Source organism: Rhopilema esculentum, chromosome 13, assembly GCF_057945365.1.
Source record: "Rhopilema esculentum isolate cy_ngs chromosome 13, ASM5794536v1, whole genome shotgun sequence".
Lineage (NCBI taxonomy): Eukaryota > Metazoa > Cnidaria > Scyphozoa > Rhizostomeae > Rhizostomatidae > Rhopilema > Rhopilema esculentum.
The window spans coordinates 10965033-10984943 of record NC_142827.1 but is presented as its reverse complement, the minus strand read 5'-3'; the positions used below and the strand labels follow the sequence as shown (position 1 = coordinate 10984943).

The following is a 19911-nucleotide window of genomic DNA, read 5'->3' as shown; positions in this document are numbered from 1 at the left end:
GCCAAAGTTTGGCAGCGTAGAGCCAAAAAATGTAGAGGGGGCCATAGCGCTTTCTGTATATACTATACAAAATGAACGTTACAATTGTTTTTGTTTGCATGCCTCCTCAATATCAATTTCTTCCCTTTTTTCTAGGGTTAAATCATATTTCAATGTCTACCTGTTACTTGAGTAGAAAATCTTAAAAATAAAAAATTTAAAGTAGTAAAATTTTACCAGCATTTATTTATTTTTCAGTTATCAATAGGGCTATTTAGGTCACTCATGAATGCAAATTTAAAAAATTAATCAAAGATTTCATCTTGGCAGAAATTAACCATTATATTTTGGAACTATCCCGAAAAAAGAAAAGGGGGTGCAGCCCCCTTCGAAAAGTTAAAGGGGGGCTGAGTCCCCCGAGTCCCCCTCTTCTACAGCCCTTCTTTGCACCCTTATTTTTGCAAGATGATACTGATTATAGTATTATGCGTTCCCCAACTTGGGGACTACGGGGCATATCACGGAATGGGAGGGAGCGAAGTTCTACAGGGGCTTAAACTGAAAAAAGCAAAAAAACACGATCACTTTGTATCATTCTAATTTTACATTATCAATATTAATAAGCATACTATGGGGCCTGGGACTTAGGCCCCGCAGCCTCTAAGCTTCAGCGGTCATTGCACCAACTTGTTTTGACAGCCATTTTCCAAGACCACTAGGCGCAACCAAACAATTAAATCCTATCAGATAAAATTCAAGGTTTATATTTCTTGTTTCAAAAGAAGGTGGTTTTTCGATTAGGTTGTCTGAAGCATTACTTTCGAGTACAGTACTACCTTTCGAGTACAGTACAGTACTACATTTCGAATTACCTTTATAACGGACCATTGGCTCCGACGCAGGTTGAAAAGTGGAGGGGGCCAAGGGAAAATTTAACGTCCCCCTTCGTCAGATGCCCTGCGGACTATTTCTAATGAAATGATTGACTATCATATCAGTTGGTGTCGAATTTACGGAAGTGGCGGCTTGAGGGCATGGTAACTCTGAACCGCCTGCCATACGTCACAGGAAGCACCAAGTGACTCGATGTTCAAATGCCCTCTTCGTGTTGTGACATGCCAGTGCCCTACCAATGTGGGCATCCTTTTGCTGGAGCCGTAACCAGGACAAAGCCTTAAAACGAGACAATAACACAAAAATTTAATCTTGAGATACTCACCAAGCAACGCAAATCAGTCGCACATAATCACAGTCTCTCATAATAATGGCAGGAGTCACAGACGGATCAATAACAACAAAATAAGAAACGTCGAAGAAGTAATGAATAGTGGAGCTTACTGGGGGTACAGTACTCAATGTCTGGGGGTACTCGACTTATATTTCTTATAAAAAATTAGTGTTAGCATTTCAATACAGAGATCAAGATGCTCAAAACTGTTTCTTCATTTTAACGTTATTTATTCAGTGCTTCACTACGTTAGGGAAAATGTACTTCAAAGATCAACTCTCTCTTTACTTGAAGATCGTCAAAAAAGAAGTAAATTTTGCTTCTGAAGTAATTATTTCTTATTCAACAAGAAATTAAATTGGATATAAACCCATCGGCAAGGAAATTTCTTTTCGAGGCTGACGCAGAACAAATAAAAAGGCTCTAAGAGCCCATGCTCCCAAAATTTCCCATGACAAAATCACTAGGCGTGCAAAAATTCCGGGAATACCATTATTTCTCTTTATTATATTCAAATACCATATTAAATTATCGTTGACAATTTTGACGTGGGCATAGAAATGACGTAGACTTGCTATAGAGTCATCAAAGGTCCTTTATCTTAGGGTGCTTAGTTACAGACATCTACTTACTGCCCGACAAAAGCATAATTACTATTTGCAATGCAGCCTCACTTAGATTAGCAAATATATGACGTTGCCTATTGTGAATAATCAATGGCGATAGGGTCCTCTGTTTCCATGGAGCAGAACAAATCCCGGTTTCCAGGCAGCTAGGGTCAAAGCACAGGATACATAATATAATATATAATACACAGTGATAGGAGATGAGGGACAGTACCCTAAGGTACCAGAGCCTCGAAGTAACTAGGAGTAAAGTATTGTAGACCAATGTGGTGGCGCAGATTGAGTGGATCTTAAATAAACATTTCTGTGCTTAGATTTGAACTACATTTCTGAAACTAAATTATGGAGACATGGAGCACAGGGTTGAGGGACAGAGGCTGAGATTGCTCCAATCTTTTTCTTATACCTGCCATATTTTGGGTCGCCATCTCAATTCCTAGCACTACATAGGTTGAAGAAATTATAGGGGGTCGGGGACAACTGTCTCTTAACTTAACACATTTTGAGAAATATTGGCATACAAACAGAACAAAAAGTCCGCAGAGACAAAATATCTGCAAAATTCACAGTACTCAGTCGTTCCATCTCAGTGAAGCTTTCTCTTTAATCCTCCTAGTTTCAGTGATTCCTATTAGCAGTCGAGAAATGTTCAACTTGAAACCGTCACTTGCTTGCACCCATAGGGCAATATGGTTGAAAATTATTCATAGTACTTCGATATGATGGGGTCCAACACAGATCTAAACGGGATTCTTTTGTGAGGTAGGAGTGCAAACTATAATGGCGACATGTTTCGTATTATTGGTAAAGCCCGTTCGTCATTCCATCTAGCAGTTTTTGAATCTATCTTCATTAGCACGAAAAAACCGCTATTTTGTAGACAAAAGGAGTTCGTTTTCATCTTAGGACTCCATTGGTAACATTCTCAATAGGCAAGCGGCACTGATTGGTCAACCTCAACAGTCATCTCAACAGTGCTCGCGTTTCTGATTGGCCTATTTCGATCCACAACTGGGTATATATATTTCCTAGGGTAGAGTTTTCGATCTATGTTCTGACGTTTTAAACTCTGAAGAGTGTCAGACGAAAGCTTTAGTTTACTCAAATGTTTGCTTTTTTCAAAGAAAAACTCTGACAAAGTAAAACCAGGCTTGAAAGGCTTGAAAGCACGATTTTTCCGAAAATGATAAAAACGGGGCTTTAAGGTAGGATAAATGGATTTTAGATATGCATTAAGAGAGACTAAGGCAAATGGTTCACCAGATAAGCCGCTGTATCCCAGCCTCACAAAACGAGTTCTTGCTACTCAGAGTGATAAACAAAAAAAAATTTTTCGCTCTGGTGACATCTTAGTTTTCAAATAAACAGTTTAACTGAACATTAAACAAAATATTATATACCAATAACTGTTTAGATTGACGAAACACAATGCTGTTAAGAAATAAAAACTATTATATATTATTTACAACTTAAATCTAAAATGTGAAGTCGTTGTTTTGTGAAAGAAAAAACAGAGCAGTAGAGCAGCCGTGGTGTAAGCAGGACCTGAATGGGCCGGAACTTTGATTCTGTGACGTGGCTAAGCATCCTTGGGTCTTCTAAGATTATATCCACTGTTAGCATTACGGCAATATTAAAATAATGCTGTTACAAAAGTAAGCTAATTGTATTCTTCCTTTAGAAACCAGGTACCCTCCCCGTTTTCTTTTCTAAAATAGCAAACGTGCTTGAGCATCTCTTTAAAAAGAGCATTTTTGTGTCCATCAATTTTCGCTTTGAACTCTTTCAAGATTTCTTGCGTCGTTGCCTGCCCTGTATTTCTTGCTCGTAGTGCAACAAAATGCCTGATCTCTTTAATTAGTTCTTCTTCTTCCGAACCGTATGCTTGACCTTGAATACGATACTGATTATAGTCCAATTCTGCCTCCGCTGAACGTCCTTCAAGTGCCTTACGAGCTCGCATTTTATTCAACAAACTTGCCGATGACAAGTCTTCAGTATTTGCTTTCTCTATTAACTCTGAACCATCGAAAGAGGTCTTTTTAGAAGTTGAAGAATCACTAGTATTCTGCACAAGAGATTTTCGTTTCATTCCGAACCGGGGTTTCTTTGATGTAAGCCCAGCTGATCCGTTATTCCCCGTCCAGGTAGGGACCCCAATTTCGGCGTTTCGACACAAAGCGCGGGACTTTCGAAGAGCATCGGCAGCATGTTTCGCCACACGCTTTGCTTCGTTTTCTACGAGAACATAATCTGGGTTTCCTGATTCTTCTATTTTGTCATGCTTCAAAGCACTGTGTACACCTAGAACAAACAAGATTCGAAAATGATACTTTTCGAAATCAAACCATGAACTTTGAAACAATCATGGATGAATACTGTATAGTGAGAAGGTATAAGACTACAAGTAGCTAAATATCAAATGTCCAGAAGAAGGTTTGTAATGTTTACAACATTTCCAAAGCGATATAAATTTGACTAACTTCGAGTTTGATTTAAATGAATTAAAATCATTACGAAAAAATTCAGGAGTAAATTGAAAAAACAGGTGGATCAAGTACAATTGTACACGATTTATCAATTTATCAAGAAAATACGAAAACGAAGAGAATCTCGCTGACGTCATCAAACTGGAATGCTGACGTTGCACCGACGTCATCAAATGTTAATATTGGTATGTCCAGCTTGAGCGCAGCGTAGTGATGGCCTACTAGACAGTACAGCCTTACGTTGCTGATTGGACACGTAGCAATAGGTCTATTGTGTAGTCTAAACACTTGGAAATTCAAATGGCCATCAAAATGCGTCGGGACATTGCGCGTTTAAGTATCTAAAGAAACTTGAAAGATGATTATCAAAAGCAAGTCCTACAGGATATTGGCTGAAAAAGTACCTGTTTTATCAAATATTGCCATTAAGACATCTTCATCCTTTTTCTTAACATCTTGTTCTTCATCTTTGTGTTGATGCCGCGTGTTTTTATCTAAAAATTCAATTTCTGTCCCTTCGACTTCTGCATTTTTGCGCTTTCGTTTCTTCCTTTTCTTCTTTCCTTGCTCAATTATACATCTCTTTGAACTACTAGCTTGAATCGAGTTCTTTGCTAAGATCAAGTTTTTGTCAGTCTCAGAGTCTTTTTGTGGAAGCTCACTAGCTTCTCCATTCTCAGAGATGTTTCGAGGTGTGCAAATAAACCTATCCGCAATTTTTGAATGTGCATTACCTGCATCTTCACCTACAGCACCATCTTTTGAAATCATCTCACCTTAAAGATTAACCAAATATCATTTTAGAAGTTATATTTTGATTCGATTTAATGTGCCATGGGACTGTAAAAATCGCCATCGCTCCATGCTTAAAGGCTCCGCACACTTAGTTTATGACTTGTGGCATGGAAGATGGACAAAAGCAGTTAGCAGAGAAAACTAAATTTTACAGCACAAAGAAACGCAAAAAATATGAATCAAGGCAAAAAGCTACAAAATTTAAAGCGAGCTTATGGACTTAGTTCAAATGTAATTTTCAAAGGTAGCACATTGCCTTGGTAAATATTTTTGAGTTGCTAGAATTTTGCCAATTGAGGAAATATTTTTCGATTTTGTCTCGATATTAGACAATTCAATTTTGGAATGAATATTAATTCAATAAAATATTCCCTATCAGATATTTTACAAATTTTTGGCTTCAGCTAAAAGCTCAGTAAAATCATGTTACCTAAATGTGAAATTTTTCTTTAATAAAAAACAAGCCCCAGATTTTTGATCTCAGAAAGTAAGTTTACTCACATTGAGCAGGAATGTCATCCCCTCTTATCGACCAAACATCTTTTTGACAGTTCGAGGTGTCCTTTTGTATTTTATCTGTCTGAGTCCTTTCTCTTTGTTTTTTATCGGGATTCTCCGGATCTTCGGTTGAAATAACAGTTGACGATGTTGCTTTAACAAATCTCTGTTTTGACTTTTTCGTAATATTTGTCCTAATGTCTTTTTTTATTTTCTTTACTGCTTTACTTCCTACTTTTTGCAATTTATCCTTGTTTCCCCCAAGTTTTATTTCTGACCCAGTGCCTGCAAAAATTGCATTCGTCTCTGTGTTATTCCGGGGTCCTTCGTCTCCCAAACAAAACAGTTCATAGAGGTCATTTGACTTGAAAAACCTTCTTTGCGCTGGATTTTTCAAAACCCGATTGGTGAGAAATTGTTTGAATATTTGCCTAGAAATAGATAACAGTCATTCAGAATACATTTAAATGATAATAGCGGGACGAAGAATTGTTTGCTACAGAAATAGTAATTGAGAAGTCTATAGGAATGGTAAGTAGACCAATTTTTACAGAGCTTCTGACGGTAAAACTGAAGTAGTTAAGAGTTTAAGTTATGGAGTGGCCACTTTTCCCTCATCTTTGAAGGCTCTCTCCAGCCTGCCCGAGGCACAAACGAAGAAAGCATAACTGATCCGGACAATGTCGAGCTGTACCATTATAACATGCTGATATCACTCACTTACATAAGACGATCAAAAGCAGTGACAAAGGAACAATTTTAATGGATTCCAATTGATACATGTTACCAGGGGCGGACACTTATTGGGGGGGGGACAAGCCTATTGTTTTAATAAGATGACGTCACATTTCCCATTGTTTTGGAATAAAAGACCATTGTCCTCTAAAGTATTGGGGGGGGGGTGGTCGCCCCCCTCGCCCCCCAGGTGTCCGCCACTGCATGTTACAACAAATCAGCATTGGTTTAGGCTCCACTGTTCAAAACTGGCAGTTGAATTGCTGAGGTTTTCACAGTTTTTAAATTAATATTAGAATAAAAATATTTTCAATTTACAGTATTCAATTCACTTTAAAATGTTTTTGAACACTATCAAAAGCTTTTCAACAAAAGCCAAATCACTTTCAGCTTACAAATATTTTCATCGAATAGAGTGAAAACTCGCAGTTAAGAGTCTCAACAGAAGTCGATTTTGAGCTCATAAAGGAGAATACCTGCATGTTTCCTGAACAAAGCAGTAAGGCAAAGTTGTTTATTCTGAAAAAGAGCGGTTTTCCTTTAATCATTGATGCAAATTGGTATAAACAAAATAGAATGGTTGATATCATACCTATGGTAGATTTTCTCTTCAATAGTCCCGGTTGTTAGCAGCCTGTAAATGGTAACATGCCTCTCTTGTCCTATCCTCCATGAGCGCTCTCTGGCCTGTGTGTCTGTACTCGGATTCCAGTCCGGATCGAAAATAATCACACGATTAGAACCGACCAGGTTGACACCAAGGCCACCCACGCGAGTAGTAAGTAAAAATACAAAAATTGATTTGTCCTGTAACGAAGAGAAAATGCATGGAAATTAGGTATAGATACGGAAAATAGTCCAATTATTGTGAAAGTCTAGAAATCTATCTGGTTATGTGCCCTCTATGAAGACAAAACGCTACGAAAAAGTCTTTCTTAATTATTTCCCTTTCAAAATATTTGCTGTACAAGATGGAAACAACGCTCCCTGCATCAATGCTTTAAAATTCATTCGAAATGAAACTGATACGGTACCTGGTTGAACTTTTCAATCAAAGGTTGCCGTGATCCAACAGATGTGGAGCCATCCATTCGTAGGTAGGAATAAGACGATTCCTTGACAAACGATTCCAAAATGTCCAGCATCTAGAATATCAAGAAACAAATGACTTTGATTTTGACAAGACTCAAAATTTTGACAAGACTAACCGAAAAGTGTATTTACTACTCTTGCAAGCGTAAATTTCAATGATACATACTAAGTTGGTGATCGTTTAAGAAAAAATTGCCTATTTACTGATAATCAATTGTGGGGATACGAGCTGGACACAACTGTGAATGTTGGAGTTCAGTTTCTTTCTATTTTCATTGCATTCATCGGGATTCATTTTCGTACCAAAGACAACGTCAAGGTTTGACTATATGCAGTTCTTTTTTCATCTTCTTTATTTCCAATCTACAGACAACGGAAACGTTTTAATAAATCTAGACTTACCTGTCTTGTTTGGGAAAACAATAATACTTTGTGGTTCTGCTCTTTCCATAATCGCAAAAGGGATTCTACAACTATCATTTTTCCTGACCGTTTCCAGAATCCATAATCACCTCCACGTTTGCCATCAACATTTGTTTCAGATTCAGCAGATTCTTTTGATGAATTCATCCAGTCAAGTGATCCAGCAGAACTAGACAAATCTGGATGATTGCATATCTTCCGTAGCATAATCAGTCCAGGGAAAACCTGAATCATAAATCATCACTGCTTGATAATCAACAACAAAAAAGACGAGAAAGCAAATCAGGCTTAGTTTACCTAAGAAAAACAAGCATCACTGATAAATCTGAAACAATCTGCGGATATTCATGGATTACACTCCTTAATACAATGCATCCCATCTACTTCTACCATGGTTTTTATTAATTTTGAGGGTAGAAGGCTCACATTTTAAAGTGGGGGTCTATAAGTTTACTAAAGTTGTTTCATTCTCACTAAAGTGGGGGTAAAAGTAGGGGCGATGGTTTGGTGAGTAAGCGGAGGGACTCGCCGGTTGCCAGGTTCTGATGAAATTCCTGGAACTGGGCATCCATGAAAAATTGCTTCTAATGGCAAAAGAAAACACTAATCTGCCAATTTCTTCGATTTCATATCATAATCCAAGTAATTACGACTCTGCATTAAAGTTGAGGCAATAAAAATTTGATTTGCAGAAGGAAAGGACACAAAACATTTCTCAATCAATTCATCTTTTGTATAACCAGGAAAGCAGAAACAATTTTTCATGCATAGCGATCAAGAGTGAATTTTATTATGCAAATGTACCTTCATCTTTCCAGATAGAATTGAAACGACATCTCTTGAATTGATATATCGTTTGTACAAATCCCTTTGCTCTTCCGTCAAGCGACAAAACAGCACCTAAATTGGGCAATTTTTTTGTTTACAATGCTACTGTGAAGCTGGAATAAAATGGCTTTTAATAGCTTTGCATACCAGCTGATATTGTTTAGGCAAAACATTGACGTAAAATCGTTAACCAAAGTACAAAAAAGGGCACTATCTATACACTCATTTTTTATAAGGACAATTTTTCAAAGGAACAAAGATCACGAACCTGAAAATTGGTTAAAAGTTAAGAACAAATAAAGAACAAATTGAGGCTGAGCAACTGGAAGATGCAACTTTGAACAACGCTTTATCTTAAAAACGAGGATTTTTAGCGATGTATCGGTGCTTTTTCGGTGAATATTCAAACTTGTCGGCAAATTAAGGTTGTCTCACTCTCTTTGTTGGCAAATGAGGCCTGAACACCTCCCTAGAGCGAAAAGCTAGCAATCGCACTGCTAACACCCTATTAATTTAAGAACAATTAAGAACAATCTCAAATTTTCGAAGAAATTGAGAACAGTCAGTCTGAGCCTAAATTTACTGGTTCTTATAAAAAAAGAGAGTATGCGATAAACAAAGAACTTTTAAACGAATCACCAGAGCTTATCGTTATTTACCATTTCATTTATCTCTTTAGGGGCAGGAAAACTCAATGGGCGATATGTAACAGACAACACGACGCTGCTTATTATTATTTCCATAAACACAGAGCCATCCAAGGATACTTCTTTAAGCATGTCTGACTTCGATTTCGAATGCAGGCCAAACTTAACTAACACAGAGAAGAGAACCTTAATGTTCCTTCTTTGTTTCTTGCAATCTTATCATGACGTTGTTACTTCTTGTCAACTATAAATGAAAACAGGCCTACCTGTTCGTTCTTAGTTGGCAGATTAAGACTCGTGTTTACATCTTTCTTCATTCGTCGCAGTAAATAAGGACTGATAGTGTCTCTTAAAACACAGGCGCATTTGTAGGCTATTTGAACCTGAAGTAAGAAAAAATCAGGGTTCAGATTTGAAATAATTTTTTTTTGTTAAAAATTGCCTTATTCATCAAAAATAGACAAAACAAATAAGTAAATAAGCTTGTGAAATGAAGAGCTCAAAAAGAAATATGAGAAGATGTGTTTGCAAACAGAAAATCAGCATAACAGAAAAACCAAATGAAAGCAAGAAATGACAAATGCAATTTGAGTTTGAAAATACAGATTTCGGATCCTATTTTTGCAGAAATCTAAGTTCTGCATACAATGTATTACTTGCTTGGTTAGGCTAATTGCTGAACTCACTTGAACATCAGTTGCATTGGCATATCCACCTGCAGTTATCGGCACTGCGAACTCCGACATAAACACCGGAAGGGTCCCCAGTTTGCCAGGGTATATGAAATCGAACAAGGACCAAAGTTCTCTGAGGTTATTTTGCAGTGGGGATCCAGACAGAATGAGACGATGAGAAGTTGCAAACTGATTAAAAAAACAACTGTTAATGTTAGCGAAATGTAAAAAGAAATGTTAGTGCACACTTGCATTGCCAACGAACATTACAAAAAGTCAAATGATTATTTAAGGGAAGAGATCGCTGCGCTTCTCATTCAAAGCATAAAAGAAAAGATCTGTCAATATGTGGCAATGTATGGCACTGTCTGAGTGCAAAATTAGATAAGTAAACAGATGCCAAGCTAACGAGACATCAGTTCGAATAATAATAAGAAAATATTGCATTAAGATTTGTTTCAATAGGCAAACAAGATAACTCTCTGCTCACAACTGAAAGTTTATTTGAGGATGAAAACTGCAGCGTAAATCAGTGAAAGTATCAAAGCGGAATGATATCGGAATATAAACGCTTTTGTGACCGTTTAGTCTACAATATATTCTATTTACGAGCTGAGAATGCACCTCCCAACTAGTCAATACAGAACAAATAAAAATTTATCCACCCTGTCAAAGAAATGAATTGGTCTAGCAATTGATGCCATGAAATCACATAGTAATCCAAAATCTTGGTTACCTGCTTACAGGTAAGAGTGATTTCCGCATCCGGATTTCTAATTTTATGTCCCTCATCCAAAATTATGTATTCCCACTGATATCGAAGCAGCTCATCTTGGTGAATTCGCAGGTTTGTGTATGACGTCACAACGACACCTTTGTCCTTCGCAATGTGGTTTATGAGAGCTTCCTGTTAAAATAAGCATAGGTCTGAGAAAGGAAACGACAAATAAACTGCTTTTTTCATGTATTCATCATTGACATGATCTACATAGAGATCTGAGCAGAAAACGGGCTTTGATAAAAAATGATGAATGTTTACCTCACGAAAAATCTCAAATATATGACATTTTTCACTAACTTCACTGTAACGACAAAATGTGCTTTCAAGCTAGTTGTACAATGCTAACGTGCGAGAAAGGAAAGAAACAAGATGAGGAAAACACCGTAAAATGAAACTATTTGTAGGTAGAACGGGTAACCTGCATTATTGCTTTCGTCCTATATATGCTTGCTTTACAAAAGGGGTTTCTTGAATAGAGAAGAATAAGCTCTAATATAACGTTTTATTATTTTGAAAAACCGGAAAAAACAAACACCAAAAACTGGTACAATAATTGTTTGATCTTGTATCTTAGATCTTTACAAAGAAATTGATCATGAATTTGAAGGGACCGGAAGACCATAAATAAGTGAGCTAACCCTTCGACCAGCGAAAGAACCAGTTTCATGAAGAACTGCAACTCTGAACTCAGGAGACCACTTGTGGAATTCTTTAACCCACTGATGAAGTACAGTTGCTGGTGATACGATAATTGTCGGTCCAAACCTGAAGAAAAATCAAAATAACAGTTTTTCCACTGTTTATGGAATACTACCACTACGCAAAGTACCGAAGCAGAACTCAATAGCTGCTAGAGTTTCTAATTTACTACCAGCTTTACTATCAGCAAGTAGAAGAATAATGCTACCTTTACTGAGTGTGAAAATGGATCAGAAAAAGAAATCGGTTGCTGACATTGAAAAAATTATCAAGGATTCAGTTGAAGGAGATAACTAAGGACAGAGAAGGAGGTGTGTATAGTTTGAAAGGACATAGAAACGTAGATTCTCAAATCATAATTTCCATTGATATTGCATGAGGTGATAACTTAAACAGCAACAAATGGGAGAATAAAAATTCTACTACATATATTAGAACCATCTTATGAAATTTTAATTTGTATTCTACGACAGAAATGTGTACCTTTTTTATTTTGAGGAGTGGCCAAGATGATTTTAATAAAACAAGTTACCAATTAAAAGAATAAACTTTGAAGAGAAACAAATTCTAAAATGATTTCTTCGAGCAATTTATGATGATGATAATTAAAAGAATACAAGTAATTAGGAAGCTAAGAAACCTATATATGCAAATAAACTGTTGAAGTGCTAATATTTTCTTTCTTCATCTTTCAAGATTTGCCTCGAGCAAAACCTCATTATTTGATGCTATGGTAACTGAATTTAGATCAACTATATCACATGTCTGTTTTTCTGCTTCCTTTAATTTCATCTCCATCTTCTGTACTCTTTTTGCAGCCTCTTTTCGATACTTGGTCCCCATTTCCATCAGCTGTTCCAAATAACTGCCCAGTGCTCCACTCTGCTCAACCTGAAATTTTGTTTCTGTACACAATGTCTTGTTTACATTCACCAGCTTCAAATTCGCTTTGGCTAGATCCAGTAGCTGTTTCAATGGTTTGAAGATATCTTTTTTTCTCTCTTCTTCTAGCGATTCAAGTTCTCCGTGGTCAATAAAGATTTCAGGGACTATTTCACTACACACCTCTGCTGTTGCTTCGTTTACATTCACTGGTTCACGAGCCTCTCTTTTCAATTTTATACTGTCTTTCAAATGAGACCAAAATGTTTTCTCGATATGTTTGCCATTTTCGACAGGTCTAACTGCATTAGAAAACGTGAGAGATTGTGATTTTTGCTGCACTTTTTGCAAATTCCTATCAACTTTATGTTTTTCTTGAACAAAATTAGCGGTGTTTTCCTCCTTATCCATCTCATTAAATTTCGCTTCACATCGTGCCAGTTCGTCTTCAATCAAAGCTGTTCTCCTTTCTGTTTCACTAATTCTCTTTTTCAGACTTCTTACCTTCGCTTCAAGTCGATTACCCTTAGTAACCAGGTCCTTTTCGTCTTGTTTCCAACAATCTAGTGTACTCTTAATACCTTCATCGATGCTTTTTTGCTCCCTCATTTTTATTTGCATTTTCTCATACTTTGCTTGGCTTTCGCTTAGTTTCAACTGCACTGACATTAACCGTTTTGTCAGATTTCGCTTTTCTTCCTTCAGTTTCTTCACTTTTCCAGGCTGTTGAAGCTGCAGCTCTACGTTGATATCCTTCTGAATATTTAGCATATCTCGCAAATGGGTTCTCTCATGTTTCTCAAATTGTGCCTAAAAAATCGAAAAAGTGTTGCAAATATATATGCAAACCAAGACGAAACCCAAAATTCCTCGTTTAGACACAACATTCAGTTAAAAACTCATTGATGCAGAGGAAGGTAAACAACATTTACATCAAATTGGCAAAAACTATTTGGAAATAATAACTCCCAAGGCAACATCAAGTAGCCATGAGATAAGAGACTAACCATGATTTCTGATGACTATATTACGCAATAAGACCCAGGCTTTCATTTAGATACATAGCGAGAAAAAATTATCTCATTTCTATTCAGACCCTATCCATGAACTAGGCTTATATGAACCTTAAAGTTCGTCGCGATTCGGGGATTCATCAAGACATTTATAGTAAAAAATTAAACAAACTTTGAGTAAAGAATCAATGCATCTCAAAATATTCCTACACATGCAGTGAAAACCATGATAATTTACTACCTCTAGCTCTTCTTTCTTTTTCCTATCTTTCTCCTCCACTTCTTCAATTTTTCTAAGAACAATGAATCGATAATGATCATTTAAAAACCATCAAATTTAGCGAAATAAAAAGGGAAAGAAGTTGAAGAGTCCATTTCTCTATCAATAACAAAGATGAATACATCGTGTATTACTTACTTGGTTAAAACAAGATTGATACGTTCCACGCTGGACAATTCCAATTCCATTTCTGCCAAATCATTTTCATATCTTCTTATAGAGCTTTTCACAATGGTTTCTTGCGAATTATTTGAAGACATCATGCACCATGTATGCACAAAATCGAACGAAATATGAACACGTTGATATAAAGTAACAGTGCTGCCATAAAGCGTTCGAACCTTGAACTTAGCTCAGAACACAGAGGCGCTCGATTTATAGGATTCTTAACAGATATGACGTCAAATTGAAACAGTTCGACGCATCACGTGACTCTATGGAAAATCACTCACTATCTGTGACGGCTGATTGTGTGGAAACAGATTATGACGTTGATGTTGGATATACTAGATTTCGTAATGTACAATGTAATAGAATAAAACTTGGAATTTAAGTAAAATTTTACTAGGAAAAACAAACGAATTTCTATATAACGTTTCGTATCGAGATGTCAAAGGAAGGGTCATGCACCAAAAGATTTCAGCAAGGATTTGGTGGAAACTAGCAAGGATTTCAGGAATATTTTTCTGTCTTTCAGAAAATTTATCAATAAATTTTCCAGTGACTGTTTATGACTTTCATCAAGGAAAGCAAATTTAACAACATTGCTTCCACTCATGAATGCAAATTTTACTTTGTGCTCTCTGATGCCTATAACTTTACATATTTCTAAATGACATAAACAACATATAATTTTGCTGATTTACGAAAAGCTTTTCAATTTCATGTTAACTATAATGAAAACTAAATGCAAAGATAGCTAGGCCTACCTGTTATCTTTATGCAGCAAATTCCTAAGGCCAGTTAAAAATGCGATAATTTGGATGGTTTTTCCCAGCCCCATTTCGTCCCCTAATATCCCTCCAACATCCTGACAGTGAAGCTCCCAAAGCCACTTAACACCAGTCCGTTGATACCTTGGACGAAAAGGATACCTGTAAAAGCTTGCAAGAAAAATTCAGCCACAAAAGCATCCGTGTACAAAAGCATTCACAACAGATATAAAATCGCCAAAATGGACAACATAGTCCAACCACAAAAACAGTAACATTTCTGGGAGTGAGGGGAGAGGAATATGATTCGAAATAGCTAGCATATGTGATTCCTTTGATTTTGCTACATTTGTGGAAACTTTTACTTATTGCCCTTTCTTCTCAAGAAGACAGAAAAACTGGAAAATAAACATTATAGCAACCCAAGGGTAATAAATCAATTAGGCGACCCCCGCAATCATTAGCTGGAAAATTGGAGGTTTAGTTCAGGCTTCTGCATCTTTCAGACTGTGACAACTGTCTACCCAGCTTGGTCCATCATAATGTATTTGGCTTGAATACCAGAAGTTTTAACCCTTAAAAAAGCTTTCTTAGCTTCGGTTAACAGAAAAAACTGCATTCCTGCAATGCTCTAATTTTAAATTTAAGCTTAGTAAAATCATGCGCTCCATAAACATTTTAATAAAGATTATAAATAAAATGCATCATTTCTCTGATGCAATGCATTTTAATTTATATGTAACAAACAGTAATAAACAGTCCAGAAATAAACAGTTTTCCTTCTAACCTTTTGAATTTTAATATGCATTGGATAGCTCCAGGTTGTACACTGTAACTGATGCTGAGTACCTTTTCATATGAATAAACATATCTGGCACTGCTCTGTGACATTCTGGTGTTTACAAAACAGGTCCTAACGAACTATCTTCTTTTTCTTCCTTACGCAAATTAAGTATTATATACATAAAAACGATGTTCTCTGACTTACTTGTAAAGTTTCCTCCATAACTTAACAGGGAGACTGAATCCTCCTTTTAATGCGATCTCTTTGTCATCGTTTTCTTCGTCTTCACTCAAATCAGAATCTGCAACTGTATCGAAACTACCTGTCTTTTTAAGACGGGTTTTCAGCCTCAGTTCTTTAAGTCGTTGTTGGTATGCAATTATATTTCCATCGTCAACAACTTTCTTTGGTGTTTTAGACTTTTTAGATTTAAGCTTTGCTTTCATTGCCTTGTGGTGCATTCCTATTTCTTGTTTTTGCTTCTTTTTAGGGATGTAGGTGGCTTTGGATCTTAGATTATTATCTTCTTCATCTCCTTCACTTGTTAGATCGTCACTTACTTCGTCTGGGTATGGGATATACTCTTCTGATGATGAATAACTATCGCTGAACTCATTTCGAATATCTAGCTGCCTTTTTCTTCGTTTGATTCTGTCATATTTATCAACAAAATCGTCTTGCTCAAAACTTTCCTCTTGACTCTGTTTAGACGTAGAAGGTTTGTTCACGTGAAATTCTGTATGTAACTCTTTCGTACCTTCGAAGTCGACCATTCCAAATTCTTCCAAATCAAAATTTCTGTGCTCTTTAACAGAACCATCAACTAAAAGGCAAGTAAACTTAAACCTGGATAACTTCATCATGTCAAAAACCTTATATGTCGCAATGGAGGAAAATATTTGCCACAGTAATGATATCAAAGGGGCACAAAAATCAAGCATTTTAATTTCATTTCCATACCTTTATTCTCATTGATCTTTGAAATAAGCTCGTCAAGGTCTTTGCAAGCATATTTTTCTCTGGCACGAAGCCTCTCAAGCTGCTTTACCTGGAAAAATAAATTTTTGAAGCATAGATGAATTAATTTCAATCCAATATTGTAATATAATAGGGGCCTTTAACATAAAAAATTCAACATTATCTGGAAGTTTGCATAGTCTTTATGTTGCAAAGCAACTGAAAACAGTTGCTGCATAAAATGTTTTCTTAAGTCTCTGATCATCCAAAATGCTGAAACTTTCTCCATTTTCTAGTAGCCTTTAAAAATTACATCAAATTACATTACCAATTAAAACAATAATAACAGTATTGCAGAAAAGAAACATGTTTCACAATTGCTCACCTTCGTTTCTTTATGGCTGTTTAAAGAGGCCAAACTCCTTTTAACATGATAGTCATTAGAGGCAGCACCTTGACATGCAGATATTGCTTTTTCTACTTTCTCTATCTCTGCTTCAGCTGATCTACAGCATGGATCACAAGAATATACTTATAACAAACATTTTAGAGAATGCATCCTTAAATTTATCCACAATAAATGGGAGCAGTTGCAAGTTACACCTGTTAAACATAAAAGATAAAAAACAACTCACTTGATATCATCTTTTATATTTTGAAGATTCTTTTCTGCTGCTTTGATTGAAATCCTTCTTTTCTGTTCTTCAATGGCATCATCAACTTGCTGAAGCACACTCTCTTCAAATTCTTCTTGCTCATAAACGCTAACACCCAAGTCTTTCAAGGCAGTACTTTGCTCATTTTCAGGAATGCTCTTGATCTTCTGACGGTCTATTTCAATACCATAGCTTCTAACTTTTTCTCTTTCTTCAGCTTCATGGTCACCATCCATTGTCAGTTGACAAGTCTGATCCACTTCAGAATTCATATCAAGCTTTTGGCTATAAACAGAAGAAATTGATATCATATACTCTACTTACACTATGCAAGCTAGCTACCCATGTGCAGCACCATTGGCTAAGCTTTATCAAATGGGGCTGCTGTTATCAATATGTTAGGAAGTGTTGGTTAAACATTTGAATTTTTACCCTAGTATGCAGAGCTGATTTATTTTATTGATTCTTTCAAAGATTAATCTTTTTCGAAAGTTTGTCCTTTAATTTTTTTGGTAATGCTTTTTCAATTTGTGAGTTCCTACATATCTCTATTTTAAAAACGAAGAGGCACCCTTCTCTTGTCTTTTAACATTTCTTCACTGAAGCACAAACTTAAAAACTTGCTTGTGAAGCTTCAGAGTGATGCATATAGGATAGTATCACTTTCATTAAACTTCAATTTACAACTTCAAAATACTATTTTCAGCAAAAATCCAAAGTTAATTACAAAAAAGGTGATGTTAAGAAATACTACTACAGTACAACAATACTGACTATCTTTTAACAATAGTGACTTGCTATGTGTTAATTTGTGCTGACATACAACATGGAAACAACTAAAGTGTGGCCCTAATTCTGCTTTTCTCTTTAATTTAGAAGCAACTTTAGGGTTTTTTAACTACCATAATAATTTGATTAAGCACTGGGGAGGCTTATTAAAAATTTAATGTGGAAAAAGAGCACAAGGTAACATTTAGAGGAAAATGAGTGAATATGGATGGTGAGGGATATCTTTGAGATAAGCAGGTATGCCAGAGCCAGTGTAATAGAGTTTTATGTAGTTAGAGAGCAACAGCAAGACATGGTGTGCAACTCATATAGAGAATATAAACTGATTCTTTACAGCGATTACAACATATACAAACAGGAAGAATATCATAAGCATTAGCATAAATTAGTATTCAGGTTCCAGTCCTATTACACCTGGGGAGGGGGGGGGGCTGTAGCACTATCACTTCTTTGCTGAAGTATGTTATCATAATTATGGCACCAAAGATAATGATGACAAACTATCATAAAGGTTTGTAAACTTGTCTTGAGCAAAGTTGGCAATGATGGCAAGCATGGTAAAATGCTTTTGATATCACTCATAAAGTAAAATGATTTTTGCTCTCATTTGTAGAGCTTCCATCCTATCCTTTCAAACTTCGGCGGGAGCAGGCACAGATCCAGCCTTAATTCTGACCTAGGCAAAAGTTGTCAGAAAGAGAAGCCACGCCCTTTTCAGTTGGAAACAACAACTTTTTTTCTAAATAAAATCATTATCACTGATATTGAATAGGGGGCTCCAAAAAAGGAATCTAAGGAAACAACTTGCAAAGAAAAGACAAAATCTACCTCAATTCGAAGGAAAAAGCCTCTGAGCTGCCTGACCCTGGGAGGATATGAACCATGATCATCTACATCCCAAACACAGTGGTCATACCACAACACTACAGAACAGACACTGCAAGGCTGGCTGACTGACTTAGCTAGTTGCTTAGCAGGAATGAAACAGTGATTGTCAATTTCCATTTCATTGGTTGCAACAAACAATTGCATAGGTCCACTGTAAACAATTGCATAGGTCAACTTTGATTCCTATTGTTGTTTGGCTGTGCAGAGGCAAGCTCAACTTCTGATTTGATAAATCAAATCTTACCTATGCTCACTGCTAAAGATTGCAGAGGTGAAGTACACTCAGGTTGGCTTACAAAACGTTTGCATAGGTCAAACAAATGGTGATTGGCTCTCGAGGGACAAACAAGTTTCTGGATTCAGAAAATACAGACCAGATAAATTCCTAGAATCACCACTCAACTATTCTGTGTAGAGGCCGAAAGAGAGTCAGCAAAATAGATGTCTTGTCTTCTGCATGTTGTTGGTATCAACGGGGGCAGAACTAGGACAAACATTTATAAAGAATTTGCCCAAAAAAATTACTGATTAAAAATTTTGATAGTTTCCATTTTATTTTTTGTTCTAAAGATCTGACTCATGCTTCTGCATAGGTTGCTGTAGTCTGGATCCACCTTTGATGAGCCCCAGAAGAACTTAGGATGAATAGTTAGCACTTGATTTTGTATGAATAGTTTTGTTTTGTATCCATGTTTTATGCATTAACATTTTTAGCTTAATTTAAGTTACAGGCGTCAGCACTGTTATACACCCTAGGAAGTGATTGGTGGAGTTAAAGATGTGTAATCTAGTAGAGGACACATGTCCGCAATGATGATCCTCTCGACTTCACATATACAAAAATGATATCAACTGGATTGTATCCACATGACAGGATTTGTGTTTCAAGTGGTCCAGATAATAAAAGAAATGACAAAGCTTACGAAGAAGATAAAAATCTATTACTGGTGCCAGCTAGCTCTTTTTGTCTGAACTGAATTCTGATAATAGCGGGAAATAATTGGAATTTGTCCCTCGCACATCAAAGTAGAATCTTGTCTTTTTTATCTCTCTCGTATTAACTAGCATCTTACAGGCCAATGAAAGAGGTATCACAAGCAACATACCGCTTATTATCAGCATAACAAATTTAACCAAAGAACATGGAATGTTATCCACCTTCTTGTCTCGTGGTCAGTCCTCTCCTTTCTCCCGGTTATTTCTCCATGTTGTGCAACAACAAACCTGGTTTTTGAA

The 19911-nt window shown here is 36.4% G+C and overlaps 2 protein-coding genes across 2 annotated transcripts; both read right to left on the bottom strand.

Annotated features, from left to right (window-relative positions):
- Positions 1–667: 667 nt before the first annotated feature.
- Positions 668–19904, bottom strand: LOC135691561 (DNA excision repair protein ERCC-6). Its single transcript, XM_065209441.2, has 17 exons — positions 19782–19904; positions 16978–17283; positions 16728–16848; positions 16346–16433; positions 15590–16208; positions 14599–14745; positions 11434–11560; positions 10751–10921; positions 10027–10203; positions 9607–9723; positions 8670–8765; positions 7845–8090; positions 7385–7495; positions 6943–7157; positions 5619–6046; positions 4727–5098; positions 668–4137 (listed from the first exon to the last, which is right to left on the bottom strand). Exons 2-17 carry the CDS (start codon positions 17268–17270, stop codon positions 3494–3496), a joined length of 3972 nt encoding a protein of 1323 aa, XP_065065513.2. The 5' UTR covers positions 17271–17283; positions 19782–19904; the 3' UTR covers positions 668–3493.
- LOC135691564 (uncharacterized) lies at positions 11609–14588 on the bottom strand. The gene is made up of 3 exons (XM_065209444.2): positions 13808–14588; positions 13631–13682; positions 11609–13186 (listed from the first exon to the last, which is right to left on the bottom strand). Exons 1-3 carry the CDS (start codon positions 13930–13932, stop codon positions 12179–12181), a joined length of 1185 nt encoding a protein of 394 aa, XP_065065516.2. The 5' UTR covers positions 13933–14588; the 3' UTR covers positions 11609–12178.
- Positions 19905–19911: the final 7 nt, after the last annotated feature.